A 27,572-nucleotide genomic window follows, 5' to 3' on the forward strand; every position below is an offset into this window, starting at 1 on the left:
GTCCCTGTAACAGGCCGTGGAGGCCCATAGGGCTATGAGATGTTCAGGCTCCCACATTTTCTCTAGACAGTCGGCTCACAGATGGCGGCAAGGTTGCCAGCCCTACGCGCCGGCCGCCCTTTACCCCCAAGTATATTCCTGGTCCTCATTTCTGTTAGAGGCTGAGTCGACCCCAGGGTTACAGTGCGGCTGGAAGGATTAGGTCAATTAAAAAAAATCCAATTACCTCATCGGGACTTGAACCAGCGACCTTCCGACTTGTAGCATAGTGCCTCAACCAACTACGCTACCGCGTGTCCCCGTAGATGAGAGTATAATATTAGAATGTATCATAACGAAATGGGATAGGTTGGTATGGACTGGATTCATCTGGCTCATGATGCAGATCAGTGGCGGAGTCTTGTGAACATACTAATGAACCTGTTATGAACCGTCGGTTTCAGTAAGATACTGGGAATTTCTTGTGTGGCTGAGCAGCTGTTGGCTTTTGAAGAAGAGCTCAGTTGCATAGAATGAGCGAATGAGTTAATTAGTTAGCGCGAGCATGGGCATATCCAGAAGTGTGGATGAGAATGGAGAAAGCCTTATCATGAGAGACCCGCTCTGGTGGAAACGTTTCTTTTGCAGGGTGTTTGCGTTATATTTGTGTTTTTTGACAGCTAAACATATACAAACATACGCAAAAAGTCAAAGAAAGAGATATCGCTGTGTAGGACTCCGACTTGGAATTTGTCAAGTCTACTGTAATCTCGACTTGCAAGCAGAGTACCAAGACTAGAATGTTAGTTAAAGACCATTGATTTCCGATTTTTAATTCTCCATCTCTATCATTGTGGCTGATTTGACGACAGACATTATTATTACATCCTAAATAAAGTCTCACGGAGATCTTTTCCAAATCCCGTGACACAATTGTATTGCCAATCACAGTGGCCGCGCGGTCTAAGGCATGAACCGTCTTCGCTCGCTCGAACGCTGGGACCGTTGGTTCGATTCCCACACCAGGCAGGATGTCTGTGTGCATTTATTCCATGTTTGTGTTGTTGTGTGTGTAAGAAGTGGCCTTGCGACGGGCTGATCCCTCGTCCAAGGTGTCCTACCGGCTGTGTATAGGGTTAAGAAACTGAAAAAGCGGCCAAGGTCCAACAAAAGGACTGTAGAGCCATACATAGGTAGACAGACAGACAATTTTGTATTAAACTTGAGATGCTTTGCTACTGAGCACGTAGAGATCCTTTTTTTTTTTTGGAGGGGGGGGGGTAAGTTTGGTTTATTAATTTTAAATTTCGCAATACAAGGACCTAATTTAACATTACATATATGAATGTATGTTTTTGAGTCATGTGACAGATTTCGATGGAACTCAGTAATTTTACAGCGCTTCTGTTAGCGTATTGCCGTGTGTAAGTTGCATTGGGTTTAGTTGCTTATGAAATCTGCATTTCTTATGAGTAAAAAGAAAGTATTTCGAATGAAAGTTTTTAAGAAACTCAGACATATTTTTATGCTATGTACAAGTTTCCCTTGAGTCGTGCGTACTTCCAGATAATTGAACAGGCTGGAGCGAATGTTCCGGGATTGGTACGCTCCTATTTTTTTTTTCAGTCTGATTCGAGGAATAGTTGCTGCCATTCAGTTCAGACTCATGTACCTTTCCGTATTCTGTCCGTAAGTCTGAGTTCGTAAAACTTTATTTCTTGAATTAAAGGAAGAATGTAGACTGAGGGCGTTTGGAAACAAACTACCGAGGAGCCTATTTGGTTGCAAGAGAGAGCAGAAGCAACATGATACTCGAGAAAATTACATTGTAGTGAGTTTCGTAATTTGTGCTCTGCGCCAAGTATTCTTCTTCTTATTTCCTTGGCACTACAGCCCCAGTGGGCCTAGGCCTACCTCCATGAACTTCTCCGTTCACTTCGGTTTTTCTAGATCTTACACATTCGGTAGGTCTCCTTGGGCGGGTGATCAGCTCGTCGCAAGGCCTCTACCTGTTCACAAACAGAGGAAAACGCACACACACAAACTAAACATCCATACCCTGAGTGGGATTCGAACCCACGTTCCCGGTTTCCAAGCGAGGGAAGACAGCACATGAGCGCCAAGTATTACGGTGATCAAATCAAGGAGGATAAGATGGTCAGGACATGTAGCACACACATAAAGAGATCGGAGATGGGTGCGAAATTTACTTCGTAATAGAGGATAGCCGGTCACGGTAACCGAGCGGTATAAGGCATGTACTGTCTTCGACCGCTCGGAAGTCGGGATCGTGTGTTCGAATCCCATACAAGGCATGGATGTTTGGTGTGTATATGTGTTGTCCTGTGTTAAGGTAGAGGCTTTGCGACGAGCTGATCACCCGTCCAAGGAGTCCTACTGTCTGTAGAAATGATCATGAAACTGAGAAATCAGCCCTACGCTCCAAATTTGGAGCAAGAGAAAATAAAAAAATGATACCGCTTAAGAGAGTTATAGTTTCGGAAGTAATGTCGAGCTAAGTCTTAAGGAGAAGTACAGGGTGATTCATATAGAACCGGCCCGACGAAATGAGCTGTAATATAAAATATACCATATAGATAGTAAAGTAATTTACACATATCTTATCTTGGATTGTGTGCCGTGATCAGAGCAGGTGTTGAAAGTGCCCGCCGTTTTCAAGTAGGCACGCCTCCACCCGCATTTGCATATTTGCCGTGACTCGCTGCAGTGTTTCTTCAGTGATATTCCTGATTTCAGCCGAAATGTTGTCCTTTAAATCCTGTAACGTACGCGGTTTGTTTGCACACACCCTGTCCTTCAGTAAATCCCAGAGAAAAAAAATCCGGGCTGGTAAGGTCAGGAGATTTTGGGGGCCACATCTTTTGAGAGATGACGCGATCGTGGAAGAAGCTCTCAATCAGTTCCATGGACATGTTGGAGGGGGCGAAGCTCTGTAATTTAAGCTAATGTTAGGTTGTGAGTGTACATTATGACAGTTGGGTGCAAATGACTACTGCACATCGTTATGCTCATTTGAGCACTCTTTGGCTGTTGGCAATATCTTACGATTGAATGCCTCTGATAGCGTATGAAATCATTATATATTTATACGGGACATGTTATTTCCGAATTTTCTCACATGATAAACTCTTGCATATATCTTTCTGTTAATCTCTCTACGTAATCTATGAAACCTGGAATATATTACGATATTTATAACGGTCGTAAATGCATTTTTCCGAAATATTGACACTTCAGAACGCTCTCAAGTGCATGATATCACAGTTATCTTCATTGACTCTTACAATTTCCAACAGTTCCCCAAATATTCTCTTTTCCAATGTTCCCACTATTAACTTTATTATGTTTTTCGACATATGTGAGGGATATACATAAACTTTATATGAAAGGTGTCCACCCCACAATACTAGTGCTTGGAATGCATTCAGTTTACTGATGTCATAATCCGATGATGGAGTCTTGTAAACATGATAACAAATCTTCGGGTTTCATAGAAGACAAGAAATTTCATGACAAGGTAAGGGTCTTCTGATAGCCTATAACTTCTTGTTATTGTTTCAGTTTGCAGATGAACACCCGAAAGAAACAGAAGAGTTATGGGCCACTTTATGTTCCTGCTGGCCAAATAACCTCAAAGTTATCATTCGGTATCTTCTCATAATCTCGGGCATGGCGCCTCAAGAACTTCTCCCTTATGTAAGTATTTTGTCTTAAAGGTAACAGATCGTGAAGGCCCATAGGGTTGTTAGACGTCGAGGATTCCAACATTTTCTATATGCAGTCGGCTCATATTTGGCGGTGAGGTTGTCAGCCTTACGCGCCGGCCGCTCTTTACCCCCCAGGAATATTCCTGGTACTCATTTCTGTTAGAGGCTGATTTGACCCCAGGGCCATAGTGCGGCTGGAAAGATTACATCAGTTGAGAAATCCAATGACCTCATCGGGAATCGAACCTGCGACCTTCTGGCTTGCAGAACGAAAACCATTACTTTTAGTATACTGTGTTCATGTTGAAAGTAATTGCTTTCCTTATATTGAAATTTCCTTAATGACAGTCTGCCACGTGACTGTAGGCATGTTTTCTGCATATACGCCGTCCCCTGCGCAATACTCTTTAAGTTTTCTTGATACCCCCACCAACTGGCCTATTGCGTCAGTACCGGATGATAGAAAAGTATGGAGGCCTTGGGTGGAATGCGATTGAAACTGGAACAAAGTTTATCATATCACAACGAAAAAAAGAAACCTGTTACTTCCGCTGAGCTATCGGAAACATTCCTATCAGGAAGTCACGCTATTTGTTTTAGAAAACATGGAAATTATCTTATTGTTATCATTTTTGCTGTACTGAAATGTACAACTAAAACAATACATAGCAACATTTCATGCACTAAAATAATTTATCTACGAAAATATTTTCCAAACACAACCGCACACAATTGCTGTCAACGATTTTCAATAAGCTACGATATATTCTTTGCGATCGAAACTAAATCGAAAGAAAACTCCATATTTTAAACATGTCCTCTGCCATGACAGAAGGACCACTTAGAGTTTGCAATCTGATGCACTTCTAGGGTTCTCATTTAGCACTCATACATAGAAGTGTACATACATACACCAATAAGAAAAAGCATAGAAATATTCAACTCAGAAAGTCTGCATGAAACATTTAAGTATAGGTAAAAAAAAAGTAAGAGGCCGTGAAGGCCCACAGGGTTCTGAGACGACGAGGCTCTCACATTTTCTCTAGACAGTCGGCTCGCAGACTTGTCAGGTTGTCAGGCTTACACGCCGGCCGCCCTTTACCCCCAGGAAGATTCATGATATTAATTTCTGTTAGAGGTTCAGTCAACCCCAGCGCCATATTGCGGCTGGAAGGATTAGGCCAACTGAAAAATCCACCTCATCGGAACTCGAACCCGCGACCTCCCGGCTTGTAGCATAGTGCCTCAACCAACTACGTCACCTCGTGTCCCTACATTTACATTAAAGCCTTTTTCCATTGGCACTACAGCCCCGGTGGGCCTAGGCCTACCTCCATGAACTTCTCCGTTCACTTCGGTTTTTCTAGGTCTTACACATTCGGTAGGACTCCTTGGGCGGGTGATCAGCTCGTCGCAAGGCCTCTACCTGTAGACAAACACAGAAAAACGCACACAAACATCCATGCCCTGAGCGGGATTCGAACCCACGATCCCGGCTTCCGAGCGAGCGAAGACAGTGCATGCCTTAGACCGCTCGGCTACCGTGAGCGGCACATTAAAGCCTTAGAAAATGTTATATGCAGACGATATTCAACAGAACATTTTCACATTTCAGACGCACCCAAAACACAGGCTGTATTTCAGAACAAGATGCTGAGACAATATTTGAATCCGAGGTGAGAAACAAGCTGATGTAGAGAATTTAACAACGAGAAGCTTCATAATTTATATTTGTCACTATGCTTAACTAGTTAAGCACAAAGCGTATGGGGGAGTGGATTTATAGATTAATATATTTTGACCTCGGTACTGGGGGTGGACAGGAGGCTGGGTGGGCCCCCGAGCCGATCTGGAGGACGTGGAGAAGAGAAAAATCTCGCTGTTACCGGGACTTGAATCTTCACCCAACATTACTAAGGCGATGAATCTAGACGAATACGCTAGACAGAGCATGGTGCAAGCCTGAAGGGACCAGACTACTGGTACGGCTATGCGTAAATTGGAGGGGCGCATAAGAAAAGGATCTCATAGAAACGGAAATGTGAGGGCGTCCCTTGCGCAATACTCCCAGTTTTCTTTATACTTCCATGTAGCTTGGGCGACGTAATTAAATGTTAGTTGTATATGTATTGTCTTCTTCAAGCCATCAGCTGGATATTATGGAAAAATATACACGCAGATTTTCATAAGTACTGGAGCACCTGGACTCAGGGTTTAATTGCTACAGAAAAATTAGTAATTATTTTTAGTTTGCAGAAGTTTTACTATTTTAGAACACGCTGCAGTGTCCCTGTTTTATTGTCTGCTTGTACATGAAATATTAATTAAGATGATCCCACGTCTGTCCAGTGAGCAAAGGAAATTCATGAAATCAGCAAGAACCCAGTGTCCTCTCATCCTTTTAAATAAGAGGATTTCGAAAACATCCTATTAATATCATCATGGATGTCCATCCATCCTCAAGTAACAGCTTACGAACTTCCTGACCGATTTCGATGAAACTTTGCGCAGCAGGTAAGGTTAAGTAAGATTTGAGGCTTTCACGGCGGTGACTATGAAGAAAGCAGTCTTCTGGGATTTGGCACCGTGTATATGTGGTGTTAACCGACGTTTCGGAGGAACGTATCGCCCCCATCTTCAGGGTAGAAGCAAAAGTNCCAAATCCCAGAAGACTGCTTTCTTCAGGTAAGGTTAAAGTTGTTCTTGTGCTTAATTAAGCACTACATCATGAAGATGTAGGAAATAGTAGAGATATAGCTCCACAATTCTTGACCTCGGCACTAGATGGAGGTAAGTTAACAGCGGCATGCTTCGACCGCTTTACCGTCTGGTATGAAAGCCATTAGTACCAGTTTGATAGGAGTCTGTGTGAGCCTCAGAGCCGGTCTGGACACGCCGGAGAAGAGAGAGATCCCTGTGTATGAGGGGAATCGAACTCAGCAGTCCTATACCGTATGAACTATCCTGGCTCTTCCGCTCTTCTGCAGACCTACACTTCTTTCTGTCAAGCTGTTTTTATTTTATCCTTCCGAAACGTCGGGACGTGGGTTTGTCTGCCGTGTTGCTCGGCTCCACGCAGCGGGCTTTCGTCCTGTGGGTTTTATTATTATTCTTATTAATGCTTGGATTCTTTTAAACAGGCGCAAATAGCCTTAGAATCTGACGTTCCTGTGCCCCCCCCCCACCCACACACAGCAAAAGCTTTATTTGATAACTTATTTGTATTGTTGTTTGTTTCTGTTGAATCCCCACGGCATGATCGACTGATTTCACTGTGTGCTTGTCTTTCTGTGCAGAAATGATTTGTAAATATGTCCCGTTTGTATGTCGCTTTCATTCTGTCTGCTTCGTTTGAAAACAAATACGTATAGCAGATCGGACTTTTTACTATTCTGTCCGCTGTATGCTGATTCTTTCCGCATCGCACTAATATTTAAAACAGATCGCTTTTCTGGCAGTTCTTTCAAACAAGCGGCTACCTTCACGTTTGCATATGGATGTCCCCCACTGTGTTTTGAAAATTCTCCTAATTGCTGTATTGATTACAAGGGAGATGAAATTTGTCCAAATTCCGCTACTTCCGTAATGACAGTTATTTCCGCGTTAAACTGACTGCTCACAGTCCATTGTGAATATGGGTCTGTGGTCTAGTTGTCCGAGTTCTGCCTACAATCCAGAGGTCCCGGGTTCGATTCCGGGCGATTGTTTATGTGTAAGATACGCGAGTTGGTGGCAGTGATTGACGTCATGGTCACTGTACGTCTGGCATGGCGTCTGTCTGAACTAATTAAAATAAACCAGAGAACCATACGTAAAATATAACACGTTTGGGTTCAAGTCATTCAACTTCAGGTAACAGAGCAGGTGTGGTGACTTGTTTCGCTAAATACCATGAGTTTCATAACATGTGCTCTTCTCTAAATACGATTAGACTGATCAAGCCAAGGAGGATGATATGGGCAAGGCATGTAGCACGAATGAGGGCGAAGAGGAATGCGTATGGGGTTTTGGTGGGAAAGCCAGAAAGAAAGGGACCATTAAGAAGACATATATAGGAGGATACTGTTAAAACGGTTCTTAGAGAGATAGGATGGGATGGTATGGAGTGGATTCATATGGCTTAGGATAGGGACCAGTAAAGGGCTCTTGTGAAAGGGTAATGAACCTGCAGATTCTATAAAATGTTGGGAAATTATTGAGTAACTGAGCGACTGACGGGTTCTCAAGAAGGACCCAGCCGCGTATAGTTAGTTTAGTTAGTTCTCTGAATACTTGAATGGTTCCCTAGCATCGTATTCTTCTCATAGTCTGTCAGTATTTGTCCGCATGGTACCTGTCACACAGCATATGCGACGACTGTTGAAGACTGGAATGTGTGAGTTATGCCAGCTTAAGATAGCCAGTAGTAACAGGCCGTGGGTGACTATAGGTGAAGAGGAGCCTCGGTGGCCCCCAGACGCTTGCGGGAGTCGAACGCAGATTCTCCTGTCGTCCAGCTTTTAGCCTAGTCATGATATTGACTGAGCCACGCCGGCTCTAATAAACCATAGAAAGGGTAAAGTTGTCCCTGTACTTAATTAAGGGCTGTGCTGTGAAGACACATGTGGGAGTGGTGGTATATCTCCACCTTTCTTGGCCTCGGCACTGCATAGAGGTAAGTGGTCAGCGTCACACCTCTGCCGCTTTACCGCTTTACTTCCGGGGAAGAAGCCGGTGCTCAGGGTGGGTCTCATAGTCTGTCTAGACGCTATGGAGTTGAGACAATTTTCCTTCCCCTGCTGGAAATCGAACCCCGGCTGTCTATCCCGTAGCCCCTCGCTATACCGACTGAGATGTCTCGGCCTCTGTAATAAACCACAATAAATAAATAAACATTCATCCGCCTTTTGGCTGAATTCCAGAATAATCATAGTTGTATGGGATACAGGAAGACGGGCCTAGGAAAGTACTGTCTGCAGTTCACGGGGTGACTGCATTCTGTAACGTCTTTAACACGTGCTTACAGAAGTTGAGGTCCTGTTTCTGTTGTGACAGGCAAAGCGCGTGGTATTGTATCTCGCCCGTGCCAGATCAGATCGCTTGCTGGACGAGATGATGACCGAGTTGCAGACAGTAGAAACCCTCAACTGTCTCATAGAACGCACGGAGACGCCCCCGTTCTACAGACTGACAAGCATGAGGAAAGCTTCCAGCCATTCCGATGGACCAGGTGGGGTAGCAGGCCAAGCTGACCCTGCCAATCGCAGTGACTTGGGAGTAGAGAAGGGCACCATTCACACCAAAAGACACAGTGGAGAGGATCCAGGAAAAACAGGGTGAGTTACTTATCTCTTGACTGTGCCATAGCCCAGGCGGTTAGTCGCCGGCTTCCCACCGCAACGGCCCGAGATCAATCTCAGGTCAGATCATGTGGGATTTATGGTGGATAAAGTGGCGCTGGGACAGGTTTACTCCGAGTACTTTGGCTGCCCCTACCACTTCTAATTTCGCCGACTGCTGCACACTCATCATCATCATCATCATCATCATTATCATCTATCAACCTGGGCTGGTACAATAGGCCAATTAATGGCCGACGTACCAAGTGGACTCAATCTCACCCCACTCAAAGGAATTAAAATAATAATTCTCTTTTTTACCCTAATTTCCTCATTTTCAGAAAGAAGAAAGTGTGCTCATGAAATCACCATGCTGTCTGTGTAACCCCCCCCCCCTTCCCATCAACTTTCGAATACCTGAAGGAACTAACTAGCTTCATGGATCTGAGCCCTTCTTGAGAAACCGCCAGTTGTGCAGCTACTCAAGAACTTCCCATAATTATATGGAACGTGAAGGTCCATTACCGTGTTCATAAGAGCCGTCCACTGGTCCCTATCCTGAACCAGATGAATCCAGTTCATACCATCCCATCTTGTAGCCGTACGGCTACGCACTTGTCTTTTAGATTCGTTTGTAACGCTTGGAGAAATACTGACACGCCTACCATCATTGGCACAGTCCTGTAGGATGACCGCCATTAGGCGATTCATAATATTCGATGGTTTTCTTCGCGTTGTTTTCATAACGTGGCACCTGTAGCTAGTCCCCTTATATGCATATTTATGTACATACATACGTACGTACACAGTACGAGAAAGTTGTGATATACAGGCTGTCCAGATGAAAGGTACCCAAAATAAAATAAGTATATCTCAGAAAGCTTTTATTATACACATTAAGGGGTTACACCATTACAAAAGGAAACTATCAAAGTGTTTTCTGAATATATAACTTTCTCAATAAATTTCAACGTGGGCTCCATTGATGGCAGGACAAATATCCAAACCATCCAACTGTTACCATAGCCACAGCGTCCCTTATGCGGGCTTTCAGGTGTTGCAGGTCGTTGATCTTAACCTGGTAGACAATGTTCTTCACATAATCCCAGAAGAAAAGATTAAGTGGGGTTAAATCTGGTGACCTAGGAGACCAAGCAATTGGTTCATCTCTGCCGATCCATCTCTTAGCCATCTCTCTGCCCGGGTGATTCCTAACATGGGGGCGGAAATGTGGCGGCGCTTGCGCGTAAGCCGGGAGTGGGGGGGGGACCTAACAGGCTTTTCCTTTCCGATGACATAAACCGGATACGTGTATGACAATTAGTTTCCGAGATATACATTTTTTATTTTGGATACCTTTCATCCGGATACCCGATATATGTTATCGTATATGACTCTATACGTATTGTTACATCGTCATGCTATCGTAGTTTTCATGTCCATACTCAGGTGGTAGCTGTGTGTTTGAAACTTCGCCATCTGAAGAAGACATATGTAACTTAATTTTCTGTCATGTCTCGTCTCCCGTTTTCTCCCTCTCTGGCGTGGTTGTTAGACAATCGTTCAAATAAAGGAACTCAATTTCACCTGTTACTTCACGACATGTTTCGGCAACACAGTGCCATCATCAGGTGCCCTAATTACGCTAATCTATTTCATTGCTTGCCTTTATAAAATTATTTAAATAGTGCGTATTTGTCAACTATAATAAATTTACACACACTAAAACTTGTTAAGTTTATTCATCTTATGTGTCATAATTAAAACTTGTGTGTGGTTCTTCCACTATGGGGGTCGTTTTTCTTATATTCTGTGTAAACCGTGTCTTGTGATGTGTGTTCCCTTCTTAACTGCGAGTGTTGTAAGATGAATAATCTTAACAAGTTTTAGTGTGTGTAAATTTATTATAGTTGACAAATACGCACTTTTTAAATACTTTTTAAATAATTTTATAAAGGCAAGCAGTGAAATAGATTAGCGTAATTAGGGCATCTGATGATGGCACTATGTTGCCGAAACATGTCGTGAAGTAACAGGTGAAATTGAGTGCACTACAAGACGGCAACTGTATACATATCATGGAAGAAAATCAGTGCAACAGGAAGCTAAAATACAACATTACAAATAAAGGAATTCAGCCTGTTTCGTAGGATATTCTGTGCAAGATTTACATTATCGGTATTATACACATAATGATAATGAAGATACATTTTATTTGTCCCACTGCAAGATTGGTATCCTCAGTAAACAAACACCAACGTCATCTGCAGACACACGCAATCGGAAGGTGTGTGTGATCCAAATATGCGTACACCTGACATCTCTCGGCAGATCCCCCTCCCCCAACCAATCTGTCGCGTTTAAGCGCGTAAAAAATTATATGGAAGGCTCCATATTGTTTTAACATTTCCATGTCCCATGAATAAAATTCCAGGAAGTTGAGAAAAAAGTAATTACAGACCCTTCATTCTGTGTTCAGTACTGAATCCCAATAAGTCAATATCTCCGTATTCAAAATAACGCGACAACAGAAGTGAGTTATAGGATTACAAACTTAAAAAGAATAAATCTATTTTTGTTGTCGAACCGTCAGCTACGTTTATCAGCCAGCAGCTGAGTTGCTATCACAACTGCTGTTAATCATGTCAACTTTTCATTTCATGCTGTGAAATACAAATAAAAATGGATTACCAGTTTCGGTCACGGTTTCAGTTTTTAGCGTTGGTTTCTGATTTACATAGTGGAGAAAAACTTGCTTTGGAAGCTATTAAGATTAAAACATGACTACCCAGATTGGAGTACTGTATGTGGGACGTATATTTGTTATATGAATTCATAAGTCCATTTTATGAATGTCGGAATATTTATTATTAGTGTAACCGAAAGCATGAAAGGGGTCAATAAAAATGAGTTATGGTTAACCCAGGTTGAACACGCTATGTATGTAGCTTTATGCCCTCTTATATGGCGGAAGGCCTCTCTGTTCTTTGGTACGTTTTGCAAAACAAAAGAGTGGGAAGTCAACAACCCTGTGCCTGTTGGAATTCTGGTGATGAAACCGAGGATGTTTCAGAGGAATCTTGTAAAATGTACACAAGAAATTCCAGTGAAATATTTTTTAAGTTTCCAGCATGGTCAGCACACAGCTTGAATTGTTTGCTTATCTCCTGACCAGGCTTCTGAGAATTTCTTGAAGAAATGTCTGACCTTCTGATCCGCGTAGTTGATAGTATTTTTTCTTTGTTCACTGATAAAACTCCGTGGCCTTTAGTCTGCAAACGAACCATACCGACCGAGCGACCGCCACTTGTCGGCGAAGTTAGTGCCAACTTTTGCGGATAGAGGGTGTCGCCAACTGTCAGTTGTGTCTGTATGTCTCCCGTTTCACTTTTGAACCACATAACGAATCATGAGATTTGGAATGAACGCTGTACCATTGGAAAGCACCCCAGCACAACTGTTCAGTTTTCTGCAGTCAGTAAAAGCTGTCCACTGAACGTGTAAATATGTGAGGCAGAAACCACGCCAGTGACACATCTTATAGAAGCTTTATATGGAGTATGGCAGTTTATCGTTGAAAAATTTGCAGCATCTGTTAATGTAATTATTTGAGCAATGTAAAATAATAACATGGTATCATTTATTACTTACTTACTCACCCATGGAGCTGAGCCTTTCTTGAGGAACTGCCAATTCTGCAGCTACTCAAGAATATCCCAGCATTTTATGGAACCCGAAGGTTCATTACCGTGTTCACAAGAGCCCTCCACTGGTCCCTATCCTGAACTCATTTATTATTTTTATTAATTTAATTTAATTTGCGAGATACTGGTAAAGTATCTTTTAATGTAGGTTTAATTGAGGTTATGCTTTCATAGAATATAAAATGACACTATGCCGTTGCAAAAAAAATATTTGTGTTTCTCTCTGATGGTTAGTAATATGATCATTATGGAAATAATACCAGTCCCTTAAATGTGACTTTTAACTGATATTTGTGAACTCTGATTTAATATGTTGCAGAATAGGGTAATGAGGATATTTGGACCTGAGAGATAAGTTGCAGGAAGTTGCATGTAATTGTTTAATGGAAAGTTCCATAATTTCTATTTCGTGCCATTTTTTATTCAGTGTTTCCACTTTTATGTGGATTGTCTAGCAACCAGGCCTATGCATGTGTCTCTTCCAAATCTCTTTGTCCCAAGTTGTGTCACATGTTCTTTGCTGCTGCATAACATTATTATTATTATTATTATTATTATTATTATTATTAGAGGGGGTGGGTTTCCCCATGCACCGCGACCAGTTTCATCTATTGTGCGTCCCCCTATAATCTTCTACCAGTCTCTATACCCTACCTGTATTGGTGCTTACCATCAGTCCCTACTCAGCCAGCGAGGTCGGCCTCTACTGGCTCAGAGGTATCTCAATGCTTCCCCCATCTACCAGAGGCGTTAGAGATTACTGTTGGGCGGGAAATGCCCTTAATTTAGCTCAGTGGCCTCCCTTGGAGACATGAGGTTCTTTTACATGCCTTAAAGCTACGACATGGGACCCATGGCTTAAAGTCCCTCCCGGAGGACTTGTTCCCTGAATTTTTCCGCCCTTAAAAATTCCACGACCTCCGCCGGGTTTGACCCCATGTACCTTGAGTCATGAGGTGGGAACGTTACCCCTAGACTACGGAGGCCGCCTGCTGCATAACATATTTTCATAACATGTTGTTCCTGTCTTGATCTCAGCATAATTTGTGCTATTCGCCAGATATTATTAAGCTCATGAAACTGAGGACCATAAGATGGGCAGGACATGTGGCATACTTGGGGAGATGAGAAATTCATGCAGAATGGTAGTCAATATATTTGGAGGGAAAATGACACTTGAGAGAGATAGGCATAGACAGGAATATAATACTAAAATGAATCTCAAATATTAATTGAGTTTTCAGGTTGTGGGTTGAGTTCAACTGGTTCAGAATAGAATTCAGTGGCAGGCTGTTGTGAAAAGGGTAAGGAATCTTCAGGTTCAATAAAAGGCACATAATTTTTTCTAGTGTTGAGTATCTCTCAGTTTCTAAAGGAAGACTGTGTTCCATTCATTTAGTTAATGGGAGGTAACAGTTTGTATCCTGTTATACAGTCAGGCTAAATGTAATTTGTTTGGAATATAGTTTTCTGTGTTTTGAAACATCTTCCAAGTTTTGCATCTGGCAATAATAGAAAGCAGTAGACCATAAAATTATGTAATAGCATGGCATAATATTATCATCGTATTTTCTGTTATATATCATCCTATCCCTTCCTCATATATAGCACAATTGCATAAGGTGGAAGTGTGGTGCTTCTCCAGATATGGTCATAAAAGCATAATGCTAATATAAACTGCTCCATATATGTTACAGAACATCCAAGTCAGATTCTGCTCTGCGAGCTCTAGCCGGAAGTTTTGCACCACCACGTACTGAAAAGACTCGCACTGCCAGTGGACCACCAATGTTATCAGATGACATGTCTACCCCTACCACTGAGCCAGAGGTAACTTCAGAATATAGTATGGCACATTTTACATCATTACTCAAGATCTGTGGTTCTCATAGTGGTAACTATGAAGACTAATGTCTTCTGAAATATGATGCCATGTAGTCTGGTAGAAATTTATGGACATTCCAGAGGAATGTGCTACCTCCATCTTCAGAGTAGAAAAGGTTTTTCTACCCTGAAAATGGAGTCAGTATGTTCCTCCAAAACATCAGGAAACTTCTGGCACACTGTATGACATCACGTCTCAGAAGACAACGATCTTTACCGCATTAGATTCGCTAAGGAAAGGGTATATTTCTTTCTGTTTGCCTGCCCATTCACTTTTGCTGTTGTTGCAGTAGATTTATAATATAACCATGAAATGTGAATATTAGCTGTAGCAAGCTGAAGCAAAGATAACTTTACTGTAAATATCAGTGCAAAACAAGACTGCAGAGAAGAAAGTCGTCTTCTGTGTTTTGGCGCCGTGTATTCTTCGTTTTGGCCGACGTTTCGGAGGAACGTATCGCCTCCATCTTCAGAGCAGGTGAATGGCTTGGAATTCAGAGAGCCGAAACGTCGGCCAAAACGAAGAATACATGGCGCCAAAACCCAGAAGACGACTTTCTTCATAGTCATCGCCGTGAAAACCTCAAAACTTACAAAGACTACAGAGAGTTTAGAAAAGAACAAGACAGTGACAGTCTGAAATAGTTTATGAGCCACTGTTAGTCTGCTCTGATCTAATATCTGGATTCTGTCATTTCAGTCTTGTATTTCTGTTTTCAGCTCCCACCTGCTGAAGAAGGTTATTGTCTACGTACAAGCACTGTGGACAAATTTGACATCCCTCAGCCGCATCCTCTTCCCATGCCTGAATATGGCGGTTATTTTGCTCCACTTACTGAATACTTGCCGGACAGCTCACAGCCAATAAGTGGCTTTCATAGGTATGTCTTAATACAAATATAAAATCACTAGTCATAACAGTTTACATTTTATAATTACTCGAGTAGAAAAAAAATAATGAGTAAGTCAATTTTCATGACTCAAGGTACATTTTGGTTTATATCTCATGGTCCTTCTGTTAATAATATGTGAAATGAGATTGATTTATGAAAGGGATGAAGATACGATTTTTTTATATAATTTTTGGGCTTTTGGTAGTGAGGTGTTAAGTTACCAGTAATGAACGTTTAGATATAATTTTTACATCAGCTGAACAGACTGTATCATCATCAGACAACTAAACATTTTGATAGTATGCACAACAAATATAGAAGGAATCTGTACCTTGTATGCTCAGTACTGTTTTTCAAAAGTCAGTGCATTTGTAATAAGTAAGGCAAATGAACTTAAGCACATATAAGATTATCCTCTTTCTAGTCACTGAATTGTGATTTTCAGTATTACTCATCATAATATGCAATATAAATGCTTGATAACTGTAAAGAGTTATTGCATTATACCAGTTTTAAAATGGACGTAAATATTATGTTTAGTAAGAGGTTGATGAACAGTGCAAACTGATTGGACTAGTCTTAGCATCTGAAATAGAAACTGAAATCAAACCACAGGTATAGAATGCTGCTTTATTGGAACACTTAAGAAGTTTAGAAATTCGTCATTTAATGTGTCTCCAGTTACTTTTATGGCTAGTTTTCAAGTAAAGTTTAAGATTCCTTTGTAACACACAACACAGCATCAAGAAAATAAAGAATGTCTGATTATTGTCAGTTGTCGCCAAATCCTATTCACTCTTATCTTATTTAACATTGTCTCTGAACTTTTATGGATCCCCACTTTCTGTCATATTACGGGTTTCTGGGTTACTATGATGTGTGATGTGATGCATTGCTGGAAAATCCTGTCTCCATCTTTATGGTTGGAGTGAAGTTGGGAAAATGGCTGGTTATATAGGAGAGGTAGGGTAGGTAGGAGGATGGGAGTGGCTAATCAGGGCCAGGGACAGGGAAGAGGAGAAAGGGATCCCAAATAGGCAGTGGGAATTGTAGTCCCTGAAAAGGCTAACTAACGAATGACCACAGGAAGGAAGAAGTAACCAAAGGCCATGAGTGAGGGAAAGTCAGATCAGGCCTCTTCTTTGGAAGAACTTCCTGGATTATTTATGGTTTGCATGAGAGACTTCCATGAAGTGTTTAGTAGGAAACCATCTTCTCTGTTTATGTTGCTGGGTTGGACGTCAGTCTCTGCAGCTTCCACGATGATGCAATGTATGTGTCTCCACCTCTTTTGTAATACTTGTATTGTCCTAAAATGTATGATTTGGTCTCCCAGGTCTCTTCTGTTTAGGTTTACTGGCAAAAAAAAATGTTGTATGCATTTCTCATCTTCCCTTTGTCTGCTACATATTTGCCCCATTTCATAGTCCTTGGTTTGCTCAACCTAGTAATAGTTAGTGAAGACCACAGGTTATGAAATAAATCTCTGTATACATATGAAAGCATTTAAAGGAATGTATGTGTAAGAATTTCTCTATCATAGGTTAGTTGGCATTAGAATCAGTATACAGTCTGTATGACACTTATGATTTCATTAATTAAAGCATTTGGTTTTTGGGAACAATTAATCATGTGGGTTAATCATTGTAATTTAAACATGATCTGCTCCAAATTAACATTCACAGTTCTCACCATCTATGTGCAACTTCATTGTTGCATTAAACTTCACATTCCAAAATCATTCGTCTCTTATTATTCGAACACTGCTGGCCATCTGTAGGTGTACAAGTTGTAGAGGAAACTGCTGCCCTCTTGTCACATGCTGCACTTTCATGTTAAAGGCATAAAATATTTATAAAGTACATTTTTTTCTNTTGTTGTGTTGGTTTTTCTTTGCTGCTGTGTGTAGCTGTTCTGCTGAAAAATGTAATACATTAATGAATTTGCACAGAGACAGTGAGAAGTGCAAGCACTAATTTAGAATATACAGTGCAGCAGGCTGCCGCAGTATAACATTGTGATTTACTTCAGCCTGTACTACAATATGTCCTTCCAGGTGCAATGTTGCAGTGATGCTTCTGACAGATGTAGTGGTGGATGGTGTTGAAGTGGACTGGTCTATTCATGTCCCTCTAATGCTCCATATCTTGTTCCTGGGACTCGATCACAACCGCCCTCTGGTTCATGAGCACTGCAAACAGTTGCTCTTGAACCTCTTGCTGGTGCTAGCAGATCATAATGATCATCTTACTGTAGCACACATTCTGCTCAATTGCAAGACGTCTCAGCTGGGTCTGGGCCTTACCACGCCTTCTTTGCCTGTCCTGTCACATGTGTTCACTGGTATGTATAGGTTATGTGCCCAGTATTTAATATGAAGATAACTTTGTTTTATTTTTAATTCATTTTATGATGTTTTTCAAATTCGATAGATTATGTAGCATCATTTAGGAGGAAGATTATGAGGTGAAAGTGGCTGTCATTTACTTCAGTGTGAGAATTGCTACATTTGCCTAAATGGAAATGCCATAGAACCTCAGTCGTAATAGACGGTAAACCACCCAAGACTTGAACTAACTGTGTCCTGATAAAAGCCAGCTCAGTGTATAATTATGAATATCCAGAATTTGCTCACTCAGTGTGTCATATTTTATGTTATCGGTGACTTCAGCTTTTTAGTGTCCATGTTGTAAAGTGTACAACACAAATGAGGTACAGATAGTTCCATATGTAAGAGAGCGCTATTTCTTAATGTCATAGTATTGTATTGATAAGATGCCCATTTTGAATCTTGACTGGGATGCTGACTATTCTGGCTGAAGGTTTGTTTGTGTGTTTGCGTGCTTGCGTGCAAGAGAGATTTTGCTCAGTCCTTCAGGCATATTCTGGGATAGGCCTTGACTACTTCCATCCACATCATTCTCAATTTATTATACACCATCATACAATTGTTTGATGCTGTGTAGTCTGAGTGACTGACATTCGCATTAAGTAAATTACTAGTAAACAAGCATGCATGCCCAGCCCAAATGTTATGACCACATCTTTACCATATCCACAGTGACAAAGCACATATCATACGATAAATAATCAAACTGCTGAGGTGAAACAGCTGTCACTAAATGTTCAGGGAAGGATGGATGAGGGTGAACTAACAAGAAAATTGTAGTGCTAGATGAAAATTTCAGTAGGCCTTTCCTAATGGCTTTACAGAAAGACTACTCCAGATCCATGTGGCTCAGTAAAAACATCACTGATGTTGAGATAATCAGATAAAGCTAGAGAAATTAAACACATTGTAGGTGAATCAGAAGTTTGGTATCAAATGGCATTCCAATGTGTACTTTGAGATATGCATTGTTTAACTCTCATGTAATTTTCCTTCTTATTTCCAGAACCCAACCCTGAGTTTGACAGTTACTTGCAAGGACCTGTACCAACTGCAGTGGCTACCACAGTTGTAACGCTGCAAGCAAATCCTTTGCCTGTCATTCCTGTAACATCTGGTGGTGAGTGTTAACAGAGATGGACAATGATGGATCATATTTGTAGACCTTAAATATTAAGGTTAAGGCCACCCACTTTTTTGCCTACTTGAAGAGGAATCAGTTTATTGTTTAAAGCTGTTACTTTGGATTTTGTCCATTGCCCAAATGTAGTAACACCAAAAAATTTGGAAATTGGTTCTGTTTCCATCTTCAGATGAGCACGATGTGAAAGGAAACCTACTCTGTTGGGTTCATTGGTAGACATACTTCTTGAACGATGGTCCATTGTGCAGATGCTTTCATCCTGTTTCAGAGAGATATTCTGTACAGCATTTAATTCTATGCGGTTCCACATTTAATGGTATAAAAAGTTAACTGCCCCACTATGATATTAGTACCAGCAGTGAATAAACAGTAATACCAGTGAGATAGTACATACAGTCACAAAGAATGCAGTTGGAAAGTATGTACACTGCTCTTAATGTATTCTGCGATCTCCTAAAATTACTGAGAACAATCCCTGAAATGTGCTTGGTATCATATTGAACATCCAGAATTGCTTTGTATATTTTTGTATCCTCACCATTCATATTCACATCATGCAGGTACAAGATAATTGGGTAATAATATTACATAATAACCTCCTGGAATTTATTTTTACTGTTTTATTGTTCTGTAGTGTGTTATTCTCTGATTTCTGATTTTATGTCTGTACAGTAGATGGGAATGTTGTTGCTGTAGCTGCACCTCCTGTCATCATAACACCAGAAGATAGCACGACATGGACAGGACCACAACCTGGGCCCAATATGCCAATTCAGGATGTGATAAAATCTCTTATCTTGTTCCTTGCCTCCAGGTAGGCTGATGAAGTTGTGACAAACATCTCATAGCAGAACCCAGAGGTTCAAAATTTCAAATACCAAAACCCACTATTGAATATCCTGAGCCAGTTTCATTTACCTTGCATTCCCACAACCTACCTCATGAAGATCTGTATGTTGTTCTTCTGTCTCCTCAGCTTTCCAAGTGAGTTTCCCAAGAGGTAAAGTTCATGCACCATAAGAACACTACTAGAGTAACTGTGTGGGCATGTCGTAGCGTAGTTGGTTGAGGGGCTATACTACAAGCTGGAAAATCGTGGGTTCAAGTCTCGATCAGGTCATTGGATTTTTTTTCAATTGACCTACTCCTTCCAGCCGCACTATGGCCCTGGTGTCGACTCAGCTTCTAACAGAAATGAGTGCCAGGAATTAATTAAATAATTTTCCTGGGGAGTAAAGTGCGGCCGGCGCGTAAGGCTGACAACCTTACCGCCTTCTTTGAGCCAATTGTCTAGATAATGTGGGACCCTCAATGTCTCACAACCCTATGGGCCTCCACGGCCTGTTACAGGGATAGTTTTACTTTACTTTCATGCCAAACAGTAATGGACATCTGTGTGTCTCATAATAAATGAGTTCTCACATTGGTATAACGAATAAACATGCAAGAAGTAAGGCCGCATTTGAGCTGTAATGAAAAGGGAATTGTTAAAGCTCATAATTGACTCAAGATCAGCTTGCTGACTGGCAGTGGGTAAATAACTGCAAGTACTTGTAAGCTCTGTCCAGCATTGCAGCATCTTCACAAGTTCTTCTTTTATCTCTCTGTTCATATCTTCATCTTCCATATGTTTCCACTTTATGGAGGCTGTCTAGCAACAGACCTACTCCATATGTCTCTCTGTTACTCCTTTCTTCCCATATTCTTCTTTACTTCTGTGTGGAATCACAAGTTCTTCTTTTATCTCTCTGTTCATATCTTCATCTTCCATATGTTTCCACTTTATGGAGGCTGTCTAGCAACAGACCTACTCCATATGTCTCTCTGTTACTCCTTTCTTCCCATATTCTTCTTTACTTCTGTGTGGAATCTTTTCTAACATGTTCCCACCTTGAACTTAGTCTTCCTGTTGGGTGTTTTCCCTTTAATTTCACATTGAAAACCTTTTGGATTCTGTCTCTATGCTCATTATTAATGTATATAATTCCATCTTATTCCCTTAAGTCTTCCTGTTGGGTGTTTTCCCTTTAATTTCACATTGAAAACCTTTTGGATTCTGTCTCTATGCTCATTATTAATGTATATAATTCCATCTTATTCCCTTAAGTCTTCCTGTTGGGTGTTTTCCCTTTACTTTCACATTAAAAACCTTTTGGATTCTGTCGCTTTGCTCTTTATTAATGTATATAATTCCATCTTATTCCCTTATTTTCTTAATCTTGCCAGGTTCTCTCTTCATATGTTTCATATTATTAAATTTGTGTGAATTATTGAATGTGAACTGATATGATAAGAATGATCTGTCATCCCATTTTCGCTCAAGAGATATTGAATTTGTAGAATACCCTGTGAAATTCTTGGTACTGTATTAACATACATGGTTGTATGCTGTTCAATGTGTGTGTTTGGTTTTACATAGTATGTGTTACTGTTTATTTGAGTACGGCACAAATTGTATTTTCTTTGTTCTTTTAGGCTGAATCAGCCTCTTTGGAACTATGAAGATATAACAGCCAAGGTCTGGTCAGTGAGGAGTGTAGAACAGCTTGATACTTTCCTTCAGCATGTGCTTAGGGTATTCCGAGACTCTTTGCCCCATGCTCTCATCAGTGAACGTTGGGCTCAGACTGCTCTCCAGCTTGGACTGTCCTGTTCTTCTCGCCATTATGCTGGGCGCTCCCTGCAGGTATTTCTCTGAAATATTGGAAGTTCATGTACAAGTGTAGTAAATGTAGTTTCTAGGACTGCTGCAGTAGTGCTGCTAGTATGTCTTTACACACAAGGAACTCTTGTGAACTGCTGAAATGTTTTCCTTTCAATGAAATTTTTGTGGTGTGAAAGATAATTAACTTATGTTGTCTAGGAATCTTCTGTTACTTCAGTCTTGACAACATTATGTTTGTTACTATCATCATCATCATTTTCACAATTATGGTATATGATATAAGAAATTTTATATTTTTCACAGGTATTTCGAGCCCTTCGTGTGCCCATAACATCACGGATGTTGTCAGATATATTGTCTAGATTAGTAGAAACAGTAGCAGAGCAAGGCGAGGATATGCAGGTAAAAGTCAAACTTTTTTAAAGCACAACTGAAATCCTTATGCTTATAGTGTACAGAGGTAATCTGCTCAAACTGTAGGCCTATATATAAGAAGATTGTAAGTGCCAGAACTGCTTATGGGAAGAATAGTGGATATTAGATCTGTATGAAAAATTAATATTGGAAGATCTTGATGATTCATAACATATAGGAATGTCTTCATTTGTACACAATACAGGAATATATGAGCTCATTACTAAAGTTGTGACATAAATGCACTAAGTATTGAACATGAATATAAATAAAATGACAACAGTAATAATTATAAGAAATTTAAACAATGTTATATAGATCAGAGTTAATGATGCAGTAGTCACAGAAGATGTTAGTAAATATGTATATCTGTGCAGTGAAATTAACACTACAGGAAAAATTGAAGGGCAGATCAGTAATTGAATACAGTGAGTTGAAAGGGGTGGGGAGGGCTGCTGTGGAGTGTATAGATTTAACATAAATTTCAGATATGTAAGGTATGTTTTAAGAATTAACGTATGGTTGTGAAGCATTCACATCTGAACAAAGAGATAAAAGAAAATACAAGCAATGGAAATAAGTTTCTTACAAGGTATATTTTTTCCTCTCTGTATTGTTTATTTAATGATGCTGCGAGTATCTAGGATGTGTAGGATCAGAAGGTAGGACGGTTAATGAATGATGAACTGGAAAGAATTTGGAAGTTATCATGGCCTAATTGAGGTATTATTCTGGAATTGACCTTGATGGACTGTGGGAAACCCAGAAAAGACCTCTGTTAGGATAGCCAGTGTCCTGGCCAAGATTCAAACTAAACACCTCCTGAATACAGTTCCAGAGCATTGCTGCTTTGCCATCCCAAAAGTTAGAAGAGCTAGAAATAGGTATGTAGCCAAGGAATAGGAGTTTAAGGATCCTTAAAATTGGAAGGATTACAGTGGTTTCAGCATGTTAAAATTATGAAGAAAATCTTCAAAAGTTAAAAGACTGAAAGGGCACCTTGGGTTGGGATAGCACAACTAAGAAGCTGATAATGTTAGAAGCAGAAAGAGAAAAAAAAGGTATGGCAACAAATATATGAATGTTTTTCGTGCATTGACCATCCCATAATAGAAATGTGAGGGCAGATAGGAGGAGGCGGAGGAATAGTAACAGAAGAAGAATAAACTAAGCATTCACGGATTATGTCATTTCTTCACAAGCCTTTGAAATGCTTTCAGTGTTTTCTTAATTTTTCTTTCTTGTATTATTGTTGTATCAGAACTAGTGTACGTGGTCTACATAAATCAAATCGGATTTTTCTGTTTGACATTACTAGAAGCAGGTAATAAAGAGGTTGCAAAAATACACACATGAATGTGTGCTGATAGTCCTCACATCTTGCAGTTTTATATTAATACATGACAGTAAGTGCCTTACATTTACAAGAATGTTCATGAAGACAACCTATTAAGAAGAAAAGGGAAAAGTAATTATTTATGAGAATTTGTCTTGTTCCTATTATGTATTAAGTGTGTTTATCCTGTCTAGAATATCCGGCAGTTTGTTTATAAGTGCATTTTGATGTCTGTGACATGAACTTTTGTGTCAGGGTTATGTCACAGAACTTCTGCTGACATTGGAAGCTGCTGTAGACTCTCTGGAGTCTGACTTCCGTCCATTAGACTTCATGAAGGAGATCTTTAAATCCACACCTAATCTCAACAATAAGGAGCCAGTAGGAGCTGCTGCAGTTGTGGGTGGTAAACGCAGTCCTGGCTGTGGTGTGGGGTATGTGTGCAGTGCAGGACCCTTAGCCCAACACCTTGGTCAGGCTGGACATACGCGTAGTACCAGCTACTCAGTGTCATACTGCATGCGTAAAGCTTCTGGATCACCCGCTACTGATAACAAAGGTACCATGCATCCCATATGGAATTGTGTTGATAAGAGACATTGAGAAACTCTTCACTGTGTAACAACTCTTGTATCCAGTATAAAAAAAGGACTGTGTCTTTAGTCTGCAAGCGAACTATACCGACTGAGCGACTGCTGCTTGTCGGCAAAGTTAGCGCCAACTTTAGCGGGTAGAGGGTGTCACGTGGTCAGCGCAATGGATTCCCATGGCCTTTAATCTTCACTTTCTAGACCGGTTGTATTTAGTATCAGTTAGAAAAATATTATATATTTGTTTTATGAAGATAGATGAATGTATAATGATAGCTAATGAATCCTTTTTGGAGTTCAGCTGTTTATGAACCACAGTAACAATCAGAATTGTATTCACAAAGAAGTTAGGATCAGTTTAAATTGCAGGAAATGTTTCTATCACTCATTTCATAATATGTATTTCTGTCTTCTCATCTCCTACTCAGAAACCTGAATATTAAAACATGGGTGTGGCCAAAGTCAGGACACAGTTGAAATGAGGAAAGCGGTTTGCTGCTAGCTCACACATCTTTACTGATCTGTCATAATTGTCTTTGAGCAGCCCATGAACTAAACTTGGGATGTAAGAGTTAAATTTGTGTTGTTGAAGAATATAGTCCAAGGAGCAGTGTTTAGTACACAATTGAAGAGACGCCTCTTACATAAAATTTTCAGGTCTCCTTGTTACAGACATAACATTTTCTTTGGTTCTCACAGATCTTGGTGTGTCACATTCTTGGGTGTCTAAAACAATGTTGTGCTCCTCAAATCTGTGTTGTAGATGATTTAGGTTAAATTCAAAATTCTCACTGCCATTTCTCAAAACAGACTTGGCACCTGCTTTGTCTCTTTGCTTATAAAAGCATATTTAGGAGGAAGAAACTGACTATGATGCACACAGTCCTGTGGTTCAGTGAACAGGTGGCGATGACAATATGAACTAGTTAAAACCTGTATTCATTTCATTCATCCGTAATCTGTCAGACGACACATCCACAGTCTCTTCCAAAACAGTTCCTCCACTTAATGCGATCCAGAGTCTCCTTCAAATAAAAATATCTTCTGTCCCCCAAAAGTCATCCAGCATCTTCTTACATCTTCTTCCTCGTCTTCTGGTTCGCATACATGGTGTCTCTGTTTTTGGAAAGACTATCCAAGAAAAGTGATAATGTGGTAGTTTTTCCATTTGCTTTCCACATCGCAGTACAGCAGCCGTTCAAACCACTCTGATCACGCCTGTTGCTATACGAACTTGAACCATTTCGAGCATCATTTGCTCTGTGCTTCAAGTCGCTGCCGATGATGCTGCTTTCGGCATCAGTTTTTGGTTTTTGGTGTCTCTCTTCATCTGATGCCTACCCTTTGACCTGTCCAGCAAGGTAGGCCCTGCCAGTAGCTACGCTACCGCTGGTATAGCTCTCAGGGTCAGACCTGTATATGCCCAGAAAAAGAAAAGTAATGTACATGAAAGCTACAGTGTGTATCCTGACTTTTGTACCACCCTGTACAAAAAACTTAATTTTATATATCTTTTTTTGTGAAAGTTTATATGGGCCCTTGATATGTTAAACACTCCTCTCTTTCTTAAGAAACTTTATAACAGTTTTTTAAGGTTTATTCCTCCTCCTTGATAGTTATGAGTTGTGTTTGTTATACTGAACTGTATTTCAGATATCCGTGGCCGCACTTCATCAGAATTAGAAGCCCGCTCAGGTTGCAGCCTCAATAAATATTCTACAAATCTCTCCCGTTCACGATCAGCACAGTCATTAAAACTGCTGGGTGACTCAGCTACACAGGATGACAAGATGACTATCTTAGCCCAGCTGTTCTGGTTGTCAGTTTCTCTACTTGAATCAGACTATGAACATGAATTTTTGCTGGCATTGAGATTATTAAGTCGGGTCTTGCATCGGCTACCACTGGATCGTCCAGATGCTCGTGACAAAGTAGAGAAACTGCAGGCCCAATTGAAGTGGACAGCATTTCCAGGAGTTCATGCTTTGCTTCTGAAGGTATTTCATTTCGCAACAGAGTTACTAGTAAATTTTAAGCTGTTTAAATTTTAACACAAAATATGCACATAATTATAGGCAGTGACAGTTTTACTGTCATTTGTAAGAGGTCATTTAATTTTGGGAACACTGTATATATGTTTGACCACCGTAGTAGAGGTATTTTCCCTATGTAGAAGTGGGTTACAATGCCTCCACCATAGCCCTGCGAGTCTTAGAAGGTGACAAAAAGGGAATCCAGTACTTGGGGTTATAAGTCACAGAGACCTGGTCCTTTAGGCTGGGGTTTGGACACAAGGCTGATTACCTTGCTGTCTAAAAAAATACTGTTGCAAAATCCAAAGAAGTGGAAACTGGATGGTCTAATTCCCAGGAATGAGCAAATCTAACATAATCTTTGAAGGAATGCTATTGCTCAAAAAGGGCTCTTTTGCCAGCGATGGTGATGAATAGAGGTACACAGAAAGTGAAGCAAGGAAGTTCTTAGTTCTCTGAAGGGTTTCAGCACAGTGCAGCTATAAGCACATGGGAACTGTAATGACAGCTTGACATAACTTGATCTAGTAAAGTTTATTTTTTCATGTGTATGCATTATTCTTAATGTCTGCAGGGCTGCACCAGTCCTAACACATATGAACCAGTTGTAACATTGCTCTCCCAGTTCACTCCACTGCTGGACCTACCTGTGGTGGATCCTAGTCAAAGCTTAGCATTTCCAATGAATGTTGTAGCGTTACTTCCTTATATGTTGCTCAACTATGAAGATGCCAATGAACTTTGTATTCGTAGTGCAGAGAATATCGCTCAGGTAAGCTTCCCAAATTATTGCAATGTATCCCCTTGGTAGAGTATATGTATTATCACAAGTTTGTTTATTTAATTTAAGTGTTAATCTGTTTTTAATTTAAAACTGACTAACTTCATGGACCAGAATAATCTTTCTTGAGAAGTTGATATTTATTTAGTTTATAAAGAAATCCTTTCCCTTTGCAGAACCAGAGGTCCATTACATTGTCCACAAGAACCCACCAGTGGACCCTGTCTTGAGCCAGTTGGATTCAGTTCACAGTCTTTTTCTCTGTATTCATATCAGTATTATCTTCTCACTGGTCTGTAGATCTCTGAAGTGTCTCTTCCCTTCAGATTTTCGGTTTTTATCAAGACGCATATTGACCTTGGAGAATGTGAAAAATAAGTGATATACTTTAGTGAATATTACAATCTGTGTGCAGTGCATAAATATTTTTTTCCTGTTTAATAATGTTGTGATTCTGAAGATGAGGACATGTTATATCTGAGGGATAATTGGCAGGTTCCTGTGTTTGGCTTTGAAACGGAGAATCCTTCTCAGTGAAGTCTGCATAGAATTATTTTTTGCTGAAATAGCATGCAGATGGTGGAGATTGGCTCTTACATATCTAGTTTTCTGCACTACTTAAAATGTTCATATTCTTGCATAAAATGAGATAATATTTCCATATTATTAATGTACAGAATATTGAGACACTCTGGTGAGAAATACCAATCTAAT

General features: G+C 40.4%; 1 protein-coding gene across 1 annotated transcript in view; it reads left to right on the top strand.

Moving 5' to 3' along the window:
- The window catches only part of LOC111865391 (protein furry), a 284,199-nt gene that overhangs the window by 219,964 nt on the left and 36,663 nt on the right, over window positions 1-27,572 (top strand). Inside the window, exons 29-40 of the mRNA XM_023853369.2 lie at window positions 3,562-3,696; window positions 8,742-9,022; window positions 14,427-14,559; window positions 15,334-15,494; window positions 17,563-17,849; window positions 18,902-19,015; window positions 19,712-19,853; window positions 21,515-21,725; window positions 22,008-22,106; window positions 23,710-24,013; window positions 25,698-26,041; window positions 26,652-26,849. Of these exons, the coding sequence (XP_023709137.1) occupies window positions 3,562-3,696; window positions 8,742-9,022; window positions 14,427-14,559; window positions 15,334-15,494; window positions 17,563-17,849; window positions 18,902-19,015; window positions 19,712-19,853; window positions 21,515-21,725; window positions 22,008-22,106; window positions 23,710-24,013; window positions 25,698-26,041; window positions 26,652-26,849 (2,409 nt within the window). The remainder of the gene's footprint in view (window positions 1-3,561; window positions 3,697-8,741; window positions 9,023-14,426; window positions 14,560-15,333; window positions 15,495-17,562; window positions 17,850-18,901; window positions 19,016-19,711; window positions 19,854-21,514; window positions 21,726-22,007; window positions 22,107-23,709; window positions 24,014-25,697; window positions 26,042-26,651; window positions 26,850-27,572) is intronic.

Source organism: Cryptotermes secundus, unplaced genomic scaffold, assembly GCF_002891405.2.
Source record: "Cryptotermes secundus unplaced genomic scaffold, Csec_1.0 scaffold295, whole genome shotgun sequence".
Taxonomy (NCBI): domain Eukaryota; kingdom Metazoa; phylum Arthropoda; class Insecta; order Blattodea; family Kalotermitidae; genus Cryptotermes; species Cryptotermes secundus.